This window comes from Gadus morhua, chromosome 11 (assembly GCF_902167405.1).
Source record: "Gadus morhua chromosome 11, gadMor3.0, whole genome shotgun sequence".
Lineage (NCBI taxonomy): Eukaryota > Metazoa > Chordata > Actinopteri > Gadiformes > Gadidae > Gadus > Gadus morhua.
In genome coordinates this window covers 7,729,464-7,745,858 of record NC_044058.1, presented here as the reverse complement: position 1 = coordinate 7,745,858, position 16,395 = coordinate 7,729,464, and the positions used below count along the sequence as shown (strand labels likewise).

At 49.2% G+C, this 16,395-nt stretch overlaps 1 protein-coding gene across 2 annotated transcripts in view; it reads right to left on the bottom strand.

Annotated features, from left to right (window-relative positions):
* The window catches only part of LOC115553438 (nectin-2), a 77,297-nt gene that overhangs the window by 42,713 nt on the left and 18,189 nt on the right, over positions 1 to 16,395 (bottom strand). For both annotated transcript variants that reach the window (XM_030369670.1, XM_030369669.1), the window contains exons 2-6: positions 5,444 to 5,553; positions 3,814 to 4,063; positions 2,216 to 2,509; positions 1,832 to 1,949; positions 656 to 804 (exon numbers count right to left, since the gene is read on the bottom strand). In XM_030369670.1, the coding sequence (XP_030225530.1) occupies positions 656 to 804; positions 1,832 to 1,949; positions 2,216 to 2,509; positions 3,814 to 4,063; positions 5,444 to 5,553 (921 nt within the window). The remainder of the gene's footprint in view (positions 1 to 655; positions 805 to 1,831; positions 1,950 to 2,215; positions 2,510 to 3,813; positions 4,064 to 5,443; positions 5,554 to 16,395) is intronic.

Sequence of the window (16,395 nt, the reverse complement as noted above, 5' to 3'; positions counted from 1 at the left end):
GGGGAAACTTTGACAATAGATTGATTGAGTGCATGGTAAAAAAGGTGCCAGAGTACATGCTTTCCTCAAACGCAACCGAAAAATAGAAAGTCATAGATTAATCAAGAGGGCAAAAAAAAGACAGTGCCAAGAAAAATCTCCTCACAATCACTGACACACACAAGCACGCACACAGGCACACACGCACACACCTAGGACAGAGCAGCTGAACCCACTAACCCTACACTACAGACCCATGAATTAATTGTGTGCGCACGCAGGTACAGAGGATTGCACCTTGGGAATGATTGACGAGCATCAGTCTGTGTGATGAACTATGCATGGGATGAATCCCACTTGGGTGCAGTGCAAATTGATATGGAGTGCTTGTATTCCTTCGATTAACCAGGGAAGCGCTCTGGGTAAGACACAGCACCCCAAGTGTACCTGAATGTTTGTATCAGCATGTGCGTTAGGAGTTTAAGCATTGTGCGGTGTGTGTCTGTTCAACACGAACCACGGCCAGGGTTATCTGTACTGTACAGATAACCCTGGCACACTGACACACACTCCCTCACAAACACTCTCAAGCAGTTGTACAGTACAACTGCGTGAGAGTGTTTGTGGGGGAGTGTGTGCATGGGGAGGGGAGGGGAGGAGGGGGGCAGTGACCCACCTCTGACCAGGGCGGTGACCTGCTCCTTGCCCGTGCCCAGGCGGTTCTTGACCTCGCAGATGAAGGTGGTGTTGACGGCCTCGTCCACCTTCAGCACGGTGAGCTTGTTCTCCTTGAGGACCACTGTGTCGGGCATCTCTCCCGTCAGGCTGCAGTGGCACAAGGGCACAGGGATCAAAAGAGGGGCGAGAGAGAGAGAGAGGGCGAGAGAGCGAGAGCGAGAGCGAGAGCGAGAGAGAAGAGGGTTAGATCCCCTCTCTCGCTCAGCCAAAGAGACGACAAAAGTCAATGAATGAAGAGAGAAAAGAACAGAATGCAAAAGCAAAATACAAACAGGGAAACCAAATGAAAAAGACAGGAACAGAAAGCGAAAGCTAATGAGCAACAAAGAGAAAGCTAAGAAAATCACATTAAAGTAAGCAAAAGAACAAAAGCGGTTCAAAACTGACTATTATGAAGAACAAAAAAGTGGACCAGATGGAAATAAAAACCGAAACAGATGGAAAACAACAATGAAAATAAATAGTGAAATAAACAAAACGGAAACGAACACATCTCTCAAACTACAATAAAAGGCCTTGAGGGGACAAAGCAGACTTTAGTTTTTTTATTCTCCATTGGGAATGACTTTGCCTCAGCCCACAAAAATGCTGTGGGTTGTGCTGTGCTAAAGTCCACTAATCCAGAACACCAGCCCTAAACTCTCTTGGGATAACACACCATCAATCCATTAACACACGGGCAAAAAGGGAGAGGAAACACAATGAGGACAGAAGACGCATCTAAATGATTGGCTTTAGCCCAGAATCTCATCTCGGCCGTTAAAAGTTTCAAATTTAGCTATTCTCCTATTTTGTCAGTTACGCTCATAGCAGTAAATGGGAAGTGAGGAAACGGCGGTTACATTGTGTTTCCCCATTGTGCGGGGGTTAAATCAAAAGTCACCCAGAACAATAGGAGAAATGATCTCGCTCTCTCTCGCCCCCTCTCCCTCACTCACTCAATCAGCGGACAGGGCTAGCGTGGTGACCAGCGCAACTCCGACCGCTGTAGTCACTAATGAACATCTAGGGATGGAACGATAAGCCAGTGTGTGACGGGAATGAGGGAAGAACACAATGAGCAGGGGGAAGCAGGCCTCCTTCTTAAGTAGAAGAAGAGGGGGGCAACACTTACATCTTCCATTTGACCGTGAGGGGCTGGGGGTTGCCGTTGGCCTGGCAGGTGAGCTCCACGTTGGTGCGACCGATGTACCAGTTGTTGTCATAGCCAATGATGGTCACCTTAGGCGGGTCTGGAGAGAGGAGCCGACAGCAGAAGGCAGAGGTGAGCCAATGCAAACAATGGGTTACGGCAGACTGACCAATTGGGGAGGGATTCATTATTAATTATTCTACACTGGGAATTCTGTAGCATGAATGTGAGTGCGTGCATGTGCGTGTGACTAGTTAAGTTTTTCAAATTTACTACTTCTACTCTTTCAGCAGAGGTTTTTATGGGAAGCCTGGGTGCGGACGGCGGACGCAGCGTGTCGTCGGATCCCTGCGTGGGCGGACTCACATTCCACAGCCAGCTTCATGGGGAAGCTCTCGGGCTTGGTCAGCGTGCGGTGCGTCACCACGCAGCTGATGTCTTTGCCGTTGTCGGCGGCGGTGGGGACCAGGAGGTACTCGCTGACCACCGTCACCGTGTTGTCAGCGCCCGTCTTGGACACCGTGGAGGCGTTGCCGTTGGCGGTGGTCACCCAGGAGATGAGGGCCTCCGGGCGGCCGTTTGCAGACTGGCACCGGGCCACCACGGCGGGCTTGGTGCCGGCGACCGCCGTCACCGCTCCCGCCGTGTTCTTAGGCTTGGCTGTTAGAGAGAGAACGAGACGGAGAGAGTCAGACAAACAAAGCCGGTAGCAGTACAGAAAAGGGGTAAAAAAAAATACCAAAGAAAAGATAAGTGGATGATTATCGATAAAGCAGTGCAGTCGAAGACACATTGAAACCCTCCTCTGACTAATACAGGCCCGCTCTCCTTATCCACAAGTCTCCGGCTCTCCTCTTCAGAGCCAACATTGATAAACAATTACGACTGCTGGTCCAGAGCAAACACACTGACGCTCTAAATCTCCCTTCACTCTCTCCCTCCCATTGCCAGCATTGATTAACAATCGCCACCACTGGCTCTGTGCATAACCCAAATTCAGAACCCTAAGTCATTATATAATGCCCTACGCCTACCCCCATCACACACGCCATGACAGACATGCACACCTGTAGACATACACACCTTTCGGTACGTTTGTACTGGTGTTTGATTTTACTTGGCTTTACGTCCGTAGAGAGGGAGGGGTGTGTGTGTGTGTGTGTGTGTGTGTGTGTGTGTGTGTGTGTGTGTGTGTGTGTGTGTGTGTGTGTGTGTGTGTGTGTGTGTGTGTGTGTGTGTGTGTGTGTGTGCACTCTTCCCACCCCGAGCAAGCCATACACAATCTTCCCCTCAGTACTCTTGTGTAAGATCAGAGGAGAGCAGGGAGGACAGGGGCTGACAGTGGACATGACAAGCAGCTAGATCAATACCCTGCCTGAGGGAAGGGAAGCCAGGGGGAGAGATAAAGGAGGGAGGGCGGAGGGAGGGGAGGCAGGACGTGGGGATCCAGGGAGAGAGTTGGGCAAGGGAGAGAGGAGAAGCAGGGGCAGGGGGGGGGGGGGGGGGGGGGAGGGGGGGGGGGGGGGGGGGGGGCAAAGCAGGAAGAGAGACAGAGGTTGAGGGATGGAGAGAGAGAGACCAGGAAAGAGAGAGACAGAGGGACAGAAAGAGACAGGGACACAGAAGGAGAGGGAGGGAGACATAAAGGGAGTGTTGATAGGGACGGTTGGTGGAGGAGAGGGGGAGCAGAATGGTCATCACCACCACTGGTGATGGGCCAAGGTTAGAGCCATGAATCTATTGCATTAACAAGAACCCAATTGATCTGACAATACCACTTATAACATCAATTAAGACCTGACCGGAGGTGCTTTTAACCCGTCAGCCATTTTTTTACATTTACATATATATGCGCAAACACAGTCCCTTGAGCTTAGACTAATGCGCACGCACGCACGCCAAAATCAACCTTTCCATTAGCTTGGACAACACACACACACACACACACACACACACACACACACCTAGCATGATGAGGGAGGTGGTGCCCAGCTCGTTGCCACTGGGGTAGGTGGCGAACTCGCAGATGTACTTCCCCTCGTCGCTCATCTTCACGTCGCTGATCTGGATGGAGGGGTTGGGCAGGGAGGGGGGGTTGGTGACGAAGGTGACCCGCCCCTTCTGCGGCGTCTCCGGGAAGTGGGCGCCGAAGTTGGGGTGGTAGACGGCGATGTTGACCCTCTCGCCCTCAACAGGCTCGTAGATCCAAGTCACCTGGGGGGAGGTTGAAGGTAGGGGGGGCAGAGTTTGAGGGGGGGCCGAGCCATCGATCTCTAGGACAAATTAAGCCATTAGGGGGATTTCGGTTTAAGGGTGAAATTGCAGAGCCCGGTCAATTTGGGAGCAATTTATACACACGATAACCAGAGGGAGATTAACAGGATTTCTTTATGTTGGCAAATCACAATATTGTCAATTAGAACTGAATAATTCATGAAAAAGTTGGATGTGAAAACATGAAATATTAATTTCCCATTTGTGAGAACATACCGGTTTTCTTCTATATAAATCTAAGCGATTGAAGGAACTTGTTCACAGACATATGTATTATTTCACTCTTTTTTACATAATCCTCTAAGCATGCTGTGACAATATAATCAAGATGTTAACATATTACACAAATTACGTCATTTATGATTAGTCACAACAAAGGACACACTGGCAGTTGCTAGGTAGATAACTTTGCCCTCCTTAAAGTTAAAACCTGCAGCAGTTAACTGTGTAACCGACATCTGTCATATGAAGCACCCACTCCAAAACTAGATGTTTGGCATCATGGTTTGTGAACTGAAATGAGCCATTTAGTCTAAATGTGCCAAACCACATGTGATTTAGTGCACGGATAAAATTGTGTTAAATGCAACCAAAAGTAATGAATGGCTTTTCTTTTTTATTGTACGTGTCTGCTCAACGAAAAAGAGTAGTGCTTGAGTATGGTCCCCTGAGTCCCTGGAAAAAAACATCTGGATAATTACCAGATTGACTATATTTTTGGAATGCATCGTACAAAATAATAAATACAAGCCAATTCAGAAGCCTCCGATCCACAAGTTCATCGTGGCGTTTGATTTCAGGATGGTTCTGTAATGATTTCCTATTGGGCGAGAAGCCATTGTGGCTGGGGCTGTTCTGACAGATTGAGCTACTTTGAGTCAGCACATGGCGACGCCATTTAGGCATGAAATGTGTTCTTTTTTTCTTCCATTTTGTACACTGTTACAAGAAGTAACAGTGTACCAACCAGCTCTGTGTCTGTCTGAATATGTATGCCTGTGTGTGTGTTTGTCTGTAGATGCATGCCTGTGTGTGTGTGCGTGTGTGTGCGTGTGTGTCTGTAAGCATGCCTGTGTTTGTGTGAATATTTATGCATGCCTGTCTGAGTGCGTCTGTATATGCATGTGTCTTTATATGCATGTTTGTGTGTGTGTGTGTGTGTGTGTGTGTGTGACCGTATATGAAGGTGTGTGTGCATATGCATGTGTGTGCATACGTGTGTTCTTATATATATGCATGCCACCCTGCGTGCTTTGTTTGTATGAGTGCCTTAGTATGCGCATGTGTGTATGCATCTGCATCTGCGTGTTTGTGCCTAACCTGAGTTAGCTGGATGCCGGAGGGGTCATTGAAGGAACAGCGCAGGTTCACCGTCTGGCCTGGGTAGGACAGGACCTCCGTCTCCACCTTCACCCGCTGGCCCAGCCCGCCTGCAGGACAGGGAAGAGAGGGGTTAGAGGAGGACCAGAGTAAACCATACCTGGCTCCACCCCCTGAACTAATTTGAAAGATGCAAAAATGTGCAGGCATCAAATGGAACCTGGTGCAGGGGGAAGAAAATAACAACACACACACACACACACACACACACACACACACACAGAGACACATTTCTTTCCCAAGTTTTAAGGTTGCATTACAGTAAAGTGAACTAACCAGACTGTTCTATATGTTCTATTATTTGCCTTTACCATATGCGTCAATATATCCACGTTATGATGAAATATTTTTATCATGATCGTTTATAAAGATATCAAAGCGGTTTTGATCAAAAACATTCTTATTTGATCTTGTCTATATAGGCCAGCAATACAAAAACTAAATTCCTCAACATGACGCAATTCCTTCTTAAGACTACACAGACAAATGTGTGTCATGATGAGGTAAGTCATATATAGATAGATGAGGCACCAGTGTTTGATCCTTTAGGTTGGATTGGTTTCTTAGGGAAAGGGGCGGGGGAATTTAGGGAGAGGTGTGTTGTGATTGGGCCTCCCAGTGATTAATGAGGTCGTGTGTGAAGGCGTCTGGTACAACAGAGCGTAGCTGGCTTTCTGTAGAGCAAGTAGGCCAAACATACAGGAGTCTGGTATATGTCCATGACTCTGCGTGCGTGTGCGCGTGTGCGTGCACCAGGAAAGGGGAGAGGAAAGCCAGCACTGGAGCACATTGGTCATAAATCATTGAGATGGGCTATGCCTTCCCGTAGCCTGCCATTTGCTCTACCGAACGCATTCCTGTGTGAAAACACCAGCTAGCATAGAGCAGACTCTAAATAAATATGTTTTTCCTTCTGCACGTTTGCGAGTCCCAGAGTGTCGTCTCCTGATGTTTAGGCAAAAAACGTTAAAGTGAGCATGTGAGAGGAACAGAGGTAGATTGGAGAGATAGAAGATTGATAGAATGTTAGAGTGTAGGTAATGAAAAAAATAATTGGAATTACCTGTGTGAGTGAGTGTGCAATAATGAATGTCAGTAAATCAGCCCTGCTTTAACTTAGGAGTGGATTATATCTGGAGACGCCCAACATTTAAATTCCTTGCAGTGTATGGGTCACACGAAATATAGAGGAACTGGCCTGTGTCTACTTACTTATACTCTGATAGACTCAAACACTGTTACGATCAGGACGTAGAATTACACACACACACACACACACACACACACACACACACACACACACACACACACACACACACACACACACACACACACACACACACACACACACACACACACACACACACACGAAAAGGTCAATCGTCTACTTGTCACCGTGGCAGCAATAACCACCCCTTCCTTGGGGGTTGGTGAGGTATCAATATATAGACGGAAACATGCAAACGGTTACGGGAGGAAACGAGGGAGAGCCACTAAGCGAGCAATGCTGTAAAAAAGAAGAGCGGAAAATAAAAAACCAACAGACACTTTCCTAGAATAACACCAGCTCTCGGCAGGCTGGCCCAATTTACAAGCACCAAACAACCTCCTTGTAGCCACAGAGGAACCGCCGGTCGCTGAGCAGTCCCTGGGAGCCAGCACTGAGCCTTACTTGAGCGGAGAGCACGCACACACACACACACACACACACAATTTGTGTTCCTATCCTCTGCTACTGTTGTCCTGTGATCTCTGAAGTGTCCAGGGTGTTTATTGGATCCCCGCACTACAATCCTCCTCTCCCACCCCGGCTAACTGCAGATGAGCTCGGGGCCTCTGGCGCGAGCCTGCTCCGCCGTGCACGTGCAGCGAGGAGTGGAGAGAGGAAAGAGGAGACGCCATCCTCAGCTTCATTGGCCGTAATTGGTCGCTATGGATTAAGACAAGCTCACGCGGCACAGGTAATTACGCACGACAGTATCGACGCGTCCTGTCGGGGTTCCGTCCCCCATAAGATGCTGAGCCTCGCCTGTGTGGCAGCACGAACAGGGGAGGGGAGGGGGCTGTGTGTGTGTGTGTGTGTGTGTGTGTGTGTGTGTGTGTGTGTGTGTGTGTGTGTGTGTGTGTGTGTGTGTGTGTGTGTGTGTGTGTGTGTGTGTGTGTGTGTGTGTTAGGGAGGAGCGCCACGACTGCTGTCCGTCATTCAGATGCAATAAGAAGAAGAGAGGCAACCCGGGTCAAATCTCGTCTTAGCCGAGATGAGAGACGGAGCGGCCTTATGAGACTACACAGCCCCGGGGAAATGAATATTAGGCACACACCGAGAAAGAAGGAAAGCGCACACAGACGCACGCACGCACCATTTGTGTGTGACGGGACCCGAAGCCCTCAAGGACTGCACAGTGTCTGCCAGAGTTCAGCCCGGCGATGAGGGGAGGGGGGGGATGGTGCATTTGAAGTAGTAATTGTCAGTATAAATATTTAGTGAGCTATGGCCATATTGAAACGCAGGGAGCCCAGGGAACAAAAGAGATGGGCAGCATCCAGGGAGGTAGCAGCCTCACAAGAAGAGGAGGCGGCTCAGGGATCCAAGTGAGCAGAGAAGAAAAGGATAAACGAGGGGGGAAAAGACGACGCGAACAGTAGCAATGTGTCACAGCTGCTCTACTTTACGGCAGCTCCACTGCCCGCAGGTGACACACACCAGCAGCGCACAAACACGCACACACACACACTGGCATCCCAAAGTAGCACATCAATGTAAATCAAATGTCACCGTACTGTCACCCATCGTTATGTATTTAACTCCCACACGCGCCGCACACACACACACAGACACTCATGCATCATACACAAACGTGCACACATACAAACACACCCACACACACACACACACACACCCACACACACACACACACACACACACACACGTGTCACCAACACACACGCGCACACGACAGGCTTGCCATATTAACGGTTCCCTGTGATCCCCTGCCTGGTCACACTGACATTTTCATATTCCTCAGCATTCCAGAGGGGGGAGGAAGACGAATCGGGGAGGGAGGGAGGGATAGAGGAGGTGTGGCAGGAGGAGGACGACGGGATGAAAGGAGGAGAGAAAGAGAGGAGGGACAGACGACGAATGCCAAAAGAGATACAGGGCGGCGGGGGTGGGGGGAGGGTGTGCTGGGAAGAGGGGGATGAAAGGGTGTGAATGTGGCCTGCGCCAGGAATAGAGAATTAGAGGAAGAAGAGAAAGAGAGCCAGGGGTGCGAAGGAGAGGAGCTGCCGAGGGAAGGAGAAGTAGGAAGGAAGCCGGTCCATCAGAGGAGAGGCAGCGCTAAATGAAGGCTCATAGAGACAGGGGGGAAAAGGAAAAAAATAAGGAGCGTCCTCCAGAGTGAGTTATAACAAAACTGAGAATAGAAAATAAAGACCAAGACCCCAGAAAAAAAAAGTAGCTGAGGAAGAGAAAGTGAAGTAAAAGGAGGAGGGGGCGCCGAGGAGGAAACAGAGCGAGGAGAGGCTGATGGCCAAGGGAGGGTGGGGGGGAGCCATACTGTACACCTGACCTTGAGAGGGTACCGCCATCGGAGGCTAGAGAGAGGAACAGAGCGAGAGAAGGTGGAGAGAGAGAGAGAGAGAGAGAGAGAGAGCCAGAGCATGACAGAGGGAGAGAGAGAGAGCGTATGAGAGCGGGACGGAGTCAGACGCAGAGAGTGAGACAGAGCGCGGGGAGAACGAGACCGAGATAAACAGCGAGAGAGAACGAGCAGCACAGCGAGGGAGAACTAGGGAGGAGCAGGAGCGAGGGGGAGAGAGAGAGACAAGAGCAGGCGAAAGGCCAGGAGCGAGTGAGGCCAGAATAAAAATACTAATTTTCACAGCGGTCCATTAGAGCCAGCCGTGGCGTATGAAAGGTGAACGGGCTCTTATCAGCTGCCACCCGCCCGCCCGCCCGCGGCCCGACCGGCCCAGGGCTAATGGCATTCATGTCCTTTGCTTGATCCCTGCTAGAGTGGGGGAAAGCACAGCATCAGGGGACAGGCGGCGCAGGCCATCACCCAAAATATCTAATGGCCTTCAGAGCTCACTGATTCTCGCCCGTTTCTCCTCGCTTGCGGCTGCGCCCCGCCAGGTGGACCCGAATGTCGAGTTCTTTGCCGTCCAAGATAGGTACAAATTACTTTGCCGGGTGCCAGCATTTGAGCGAGCGTGTGTCTCAGAGGAAGTAAGTGTTTAAAATTCGGTGTGCGACTGCAAGAGTGGGGGAAAAGCACAGTGTGTGTGTGTGAGATAGAATCGCCTACTGGCCTCCATCTTGCAGAGTTTCCTCTATAGTGCTATAATGCAGTAATAAGCAGCCGGCACTCTATTCTGCCCGACCAGGCCACTGTGAATGTGTTCATTTGCATTACGTCCTGTTGCCGCCTGGGCCATTGTTGTGCCTTCCCACAGCAAACCCCGAAGAATGAGCTTTGACACAAGCAATATGGAGCGGGGGAGAGAAACGGTTCCATTTTCTGGCAGACAGAATGTTCCTCTGCCTGCAATCCGCCTCTCTCATCGACTTGCACAAACAATGCTTCCTTCTTGGACTCTTCCCTCTTCTCACACACCGCATTTCAAACTTGGGTTCAGAAGCAACAATCACATTGTTTTTTCCTGAGACGCAAGGCCTATTGTGGTCATTTCCTCACCCCCTTCCCACTCGCCTCCCCTGAGACATAACTCTAACAATTGTGTGTATATGGATGAATGCACGCACACACATGCCACGGTGTGTGTGTGTGTGTGTGTGTGTGTGTGTGTGCGCGCAGTAGGACTCCATCATTTGGGTCCAACTATTGTTTGACATAATGAGTGTGGTGTGCCCACCTGCTGAGGGGTATGTGGCGCTCCCTGCACTCGCACGGTGACGGCGTTCCGCCTCCCCTGCTGCCCCCTGACTACACTAATGGCCATTATCAGCTCGGCACTGGAACAGGACCAACACGGAGGCAGTGGACTGCCGCTGCTCGACAGCAATCGGCGTGGCAGCAGTTCCTTTGACCTTGAACGCAGCGCCCCACACAAACTACACAAAGCACAAAACCACCGGGACAGACCCTTATCGAAAGTGCATTTTCCGATACTGCTTTTACACACGCACAGAACCACCCCCCCACCCCCAGAGGGACGTGGGTGGTTTGGTATGCACGGCGCAGGGTGGAAATGCAGCTTAGCTTTGACAGGCGAGGCAGTTTGACACGCTGGGAATAAAACCGGGAAATGAAGACTGGCGACGTGGCTCGTCTTGGTATTGACCTTTCGCGCTGTGCTCTTCATCAGCGGGGGCCAATCAATAGCGCATAGGGGAGGCTACATTTCGAAGGTAACCGCGACGCACGTCTCTGGTGTCTTACTGTTAAACCCTGCACAGCGCCGCTGTTGAATACAGGAGTCTACGCTGGGCTATCGATCGCCAAGGTTGGATAAAAGCACACGCTTCAAAGTCAAAGTGGGGAGGTCCTACAGGATACAAAAAAATAATATATACTGTATTAAGAGCAGGGAATGGGGTGGGGATGATAGAGGGTGGTATGTTTTGTTGTACTGGGAAGTGAAGTAGAGGAAGAGCCGGGTTTGGAATACACGCAGTGTTGTCACAGAGATGTTGCGTGAGGGAGGCTTGAGGTGGGGATCTCACCTCTGTGATGCAACAGGAAAGGAGGCGGTGGGACTGGGCGGGAGAGGCAGTGATTGAGGGGGGGGACTTGGGAACAGTCTACTTTATTCACAGCGATGCTGTGAAACGTTGCAAAAGCCAACTCGGGGAAACTGAGTTGGATGGGGGGGAAGGGCTGAGGCGCATGAGAAAGGAACAGAAGTGAAGCGAGAGTAAAAAGGAGAGAGGGATGAAGAGAGGGAGGGACAGAAGAAGACGAATAGGCTTCAAAGTGCCATCCAAAGATGAACAGCTGGAGGAGAAATATGCTCTGGGTTCTGGTGGTATCTCTGGCTCGCTGTGTGCGCACGCGTGTCTGTGCGTATGTTAAGCTAGATTTTAATAGGTAGGCACAACGCTCTATTAATAGGACATTTTAAATTGTTCCTCGTCACAAAGTACATTAACAAAGAAGGAAACACCTCATATACCATATTATCTATGCTAAACAATTAATAGACCTTTTAACACCATCAAACAAACCCTGACTGGCTATGCCAAAACGTTGAAGACCCCCGCCCCTGAGGCTATACTCAGCCCATGACCTTTGTTTTACTCTGTGGCTAAAGTTTATGCAGTATGCATGAGGCTTTCAGGAAAGAGGAAACTAGTAAAGCACAATAAATCCCAACAGGTCTGTTAACTGCAGGGTCCCCGACAGGAAATTACATACACAATGGCCCATGTATCTCTACGGACTTCTTTCGCTTTCGCTCGCCTCCCCTCCCCCACCTCCCCTGAGTTTCAGCTGTGTACATGCATAGCCCAAAGCTGACTAAGAATCTGGTTAAACAAGTCCTCCCAGTTTGCTTTGAAATGGGAGACAATTGTGTTTGAAACAAAAACGAGGCCACTGAATTCTGTCCGACAGGCGAAAGAGGTTTCTACATTGGATAATCTTTTTCCTCTCGCACCTCCTAACCCATACCAAGTACAGAACAACGGACTGTGTTAACCGCCATGAGACATTCTTTGAAGATAATAGAAACCTGCCACACAAGGACGAGAGGACACAAAAGAAGATCGTGTTGAGAGAAGATATGTGCATATGTACGACCGGAGGTAACGACCTCACGGACCCAATGAAAACGCTAGGACAGGGACCAAGACAAGGACTCCCTATAGCAGTTACACGGGACCACACACACACACACACACACACACACACTCTCTCTCTCTTTTCCGTAGGGGTGAATTATTCATTCCCTTGGCGAGAAGAAGAGCTCTATCCAGCTCTCCTCCTACCTCCATTATTAATAAACACAAACATCTACACTGTACCCAGGAGAAACGGACACATGGAAGAGAGACAGACGGACAGAGACACCCACACCTTTCGGAGGTGAGGGCAAGGAAATAAGCTACTTCAAAAGTGGATGTGGTACCTTGTCTGGGGTTTAAAACAGGAAAACCTGAGAAAAAGACAAAAACCTCAAACGCAGGCCTAAGACAAAACACTTGTTTAATGTCAACCCCGGGTGCAGTCTGGCAGGGCTATGTTCAGGGCCAGTAAAGCCGCACTTTTAACAGAGCCAGGTTTACTGTGGACAAAAAGGACGCCGCTTTCCTAAAGCAAATAAATAACCACAGCCCAGTGCCTCCAACCGCTGCCTCAGAGGCAGACTGAATACCAGTAAGTGGCTGACTGACTGACTGACTGACTGACTGACTGCACGGCTGGACGGTCACCAGCCACCCAGATCCCCAGTGGCCTCGCTAGATTCTTTTTTATGCCCGGCTGCATACCCCTTCCTCCATCTCTCTGTGGCTCTCACTCTCCCTCCGCTGTATGCCGCTTTCTATTCCGTGTCACAGAACTCTTTTTTTTTCGCAGTGTATCCATTTTTATCTCCAAGGCGTATTCGTGTCTTCACATATCTGCTCCTCCGTCTTCCATCTGGATTCACAGGTCAGGCATCACTGGTCCTTGCATTATGACTGTGCTGGCTTTTCCTCTATAGTTTACTGCTTAAGAATAGATAGAGAATGTCAGAAATGTTTACCTGAGAAACTTGGCAAGTGCAAAAACAGACCCCAGGTCAGACTACGATGACTTCATTTGCTTTTCATAGCACCATTGCTAATAACATTCCTCCCTCCCTCCCTCCCTCCCTCCCTCCCTCCCTCCCTCCCTCCCTCCCTCCCTCCCTCCCTCCGTGTGTCTGTGTGTGATACAGGGCAACTCCATTCACCCACAACGCTGCAGACACACGTGGCAGTGTGCATGTGTGATGTTCAGCATTTCCCATTAATACCTTTGTCTGCTGTATAGGACACTTGTTAACATAATGTGATTATGAGTTCTATTTTCACCAGCCTAACAACACTTCGATGTGAGAGTCTACCAAGGTGTCACAGAGGATATTTCAGGCGAGGCGTGATCCCTCTCTAAAAAACAGAACCAAACACAACTCAAGTGAGAGGAATCCCATCACCACAGCCATCCCTGCACCGCAAATACACAAAGTGAGATGTTTCGCCTGCTCATCACCACCAGATAAGGCTCCACCTTCATCTCACCTTGAGAGGTGTAGGAGGTTGGGCCTGGGGGGGGGGGGGGGGGGGGGTGGTAGGAGGAGATGGGATGGTACGGTAGGTCATGGTTCATTCCCGAGCTCCTCTGTTTAAGGGCTGCCAATCAAACATCCTCTGATGAGCCCATTGGTCAACACTGCAGGCGCAGCGTGAACCTCCCCCAATCAAAAGGGTGAGGGAGCAATCCAATTCCAGGGCCACATTAAAGGATTAGAAACGCAGTACCGCGATATGACAGAGGCGGCTATTGCAGCGATCAATCTGTCAGTTCGGGACACATGGTGGGTTATTAAATCAACGCTAGTTATATGGAGCACAGAAGGTGAGCAGCAAAACAAACAGTCAGGGATTACCAACACCAATATATTAAAAAAAGATGCACAGCTGACGGCACTGTCACACCACACTGCCGACAGGCAGAGTGTGAGAGATTGTGTTCAACAGTGAAATACGTGTCTGCAGAGATGGAAAGACTTAAAGCCTACAATGTGTAAGAGAAAAATGCAGAGAAGTTAATTTGCAATAAATTTCGCCCAACATTTTTGGATTTCGCCCAACTTTATTTTTTGGAGGCATGGATGCATGCCTACAATATGTATAATTGTATTCATTATGTTTAAATATAAAAAAATATTATACATCACTTTTATAAAAGCAGTTTTCATATGACATGATTTAATTATGATTACGGACTGAAGGATTGAAAATATATTGTACATATTTTGACAATGCCTGTTTCTATGACAAAGGAAGTTTGTTTCTATGACAATAGAACCCAACTTATTCCAAGCAGCAGATTCCATAAAAAGACTCCATGACATTGCCAACCGGAAATGAAGGAAGAAAATGAGGAGACACACAATACAAACACACACACACACACACACACACACACACACACACACACACACACACACACACACACACACACACACACACACACACACACACACACACACACACACACACACACACACGTATTTAAAAATGAATGAAAAAGAAAGAGAAACACCTAAATAAAGAGAGACTAAAGAAACAGAGACGCAGCCAGAAGGAGAAGGAGAGAGACTGGTAAAAGAGGCGAGGGTAGGCCAATAATCACAAAGGGATAAGAAACATCAGATGGATAAATGAGCCAATAAGAAGATAATGGTTTGGAGAGCTGACAGCTTTAGGTACGACGACCGCTTTTCACTGCACGTCGTTCAGTCGGCCATTATCTTCTCTCAAAGGTTTCCCGGCGAGGGCGGCATGGCCCCATTGTCTCCCGTCTCAAGGGGAGACGTGCAACACACACACACACACACACACACACACACACACACACACACACACACACACACACACACACACAGGAAAGGTGATACTAAGTGCGGGACGTGAGAGGACAAATGAGAGAAGACGGTAGGCGTGGTTTCAAACAAACACTACTTTATCTACAAATAAACACGCATGTGTGCTTGCTTTTGTGCGGGTCAATGAGAGAGGTCTCTGGCCCTCCCTCTCCCTCCCAAACGAACGGTCACTATGACAACTTGCCATAGGAGAGAGGTGTATCTTAAGCTGCTGAGGGACAAAGTAATTAATAACTAACAAATACACAACCAATCGACAGGTGTTTCAAGTAGATGGCCGGACATGGGGCAATAACCTTATGCCATTCCACTGGAAGGGATATGAAGATCACATGAAAGCGACTTCCCAGACACCGGAAAACAGGAATTACACACACACACACACACACACACACACACACACACACACACACACACACACACACACACACACACACACACACACACACACACACACACACACACACACACACACACACACACACACACACACGGCTTACTTGTTTACTATCTATCTTGCCTATTAAGATAAAGTGACAGATAGGAACTGGGGTAATAAAAAGCTGTGAGAATGTGCGTGCATGTGCGTGTGCGTGTAGGAGGGCCGTGGTGCTGCTTAATCTTGGAGGACAGGTAGGACTTTCATTATCACAGCAGCCTCCCAGGTTTTTAGAGCGGCATAACACAGGACCGATCCCAGGGAACTGTTGCTATCCGCGTCGTCAAAGACATTGCAGTGTGCATATCCTCCAGTTTCTGACAGACATTACTAGCACAACAAGGAAGCAGTGGGGGATTTGTTAAAAATGTAATTAAAGCCATAATTCTACCATTTCCAGGGTGCAATCATGACAAGCACAGGAACACGCACACTCGCAGCGAATGTAAACATGGCTCTTGGTATGCGAATGTAAAACATTAACTTTTATACCTCCCAGTTGTTTCACCGAGCGACGCTACATGCACTTCACCAGGTAGCAAGGGCACCCTGTAGTGCGCTCTAAAAGGTAGAGGGGAAAGCCTGCTTCTGAACTAAAGTATAAGCAAGTCTATGTGCAAACGTGTGGTTTGGTACGTGCGCGCGGCTGTGCACATTATATTCCTGCAATGCAGGCAGGCATTCGACAGTGCGGCAGATCAAACGCGAGCGGGGTAATCACAGACGTAGGGCTAATTAGCACGCTGCTCAAAGGGGAGCAGTGAATGAGCAATGATGAGGATCCTCTCCTCCGATTCCCTGGCTGACGCAGAACCCCCGCGCGACCAGCACAGCGCTCACAGGTCGCAGCGTGGGG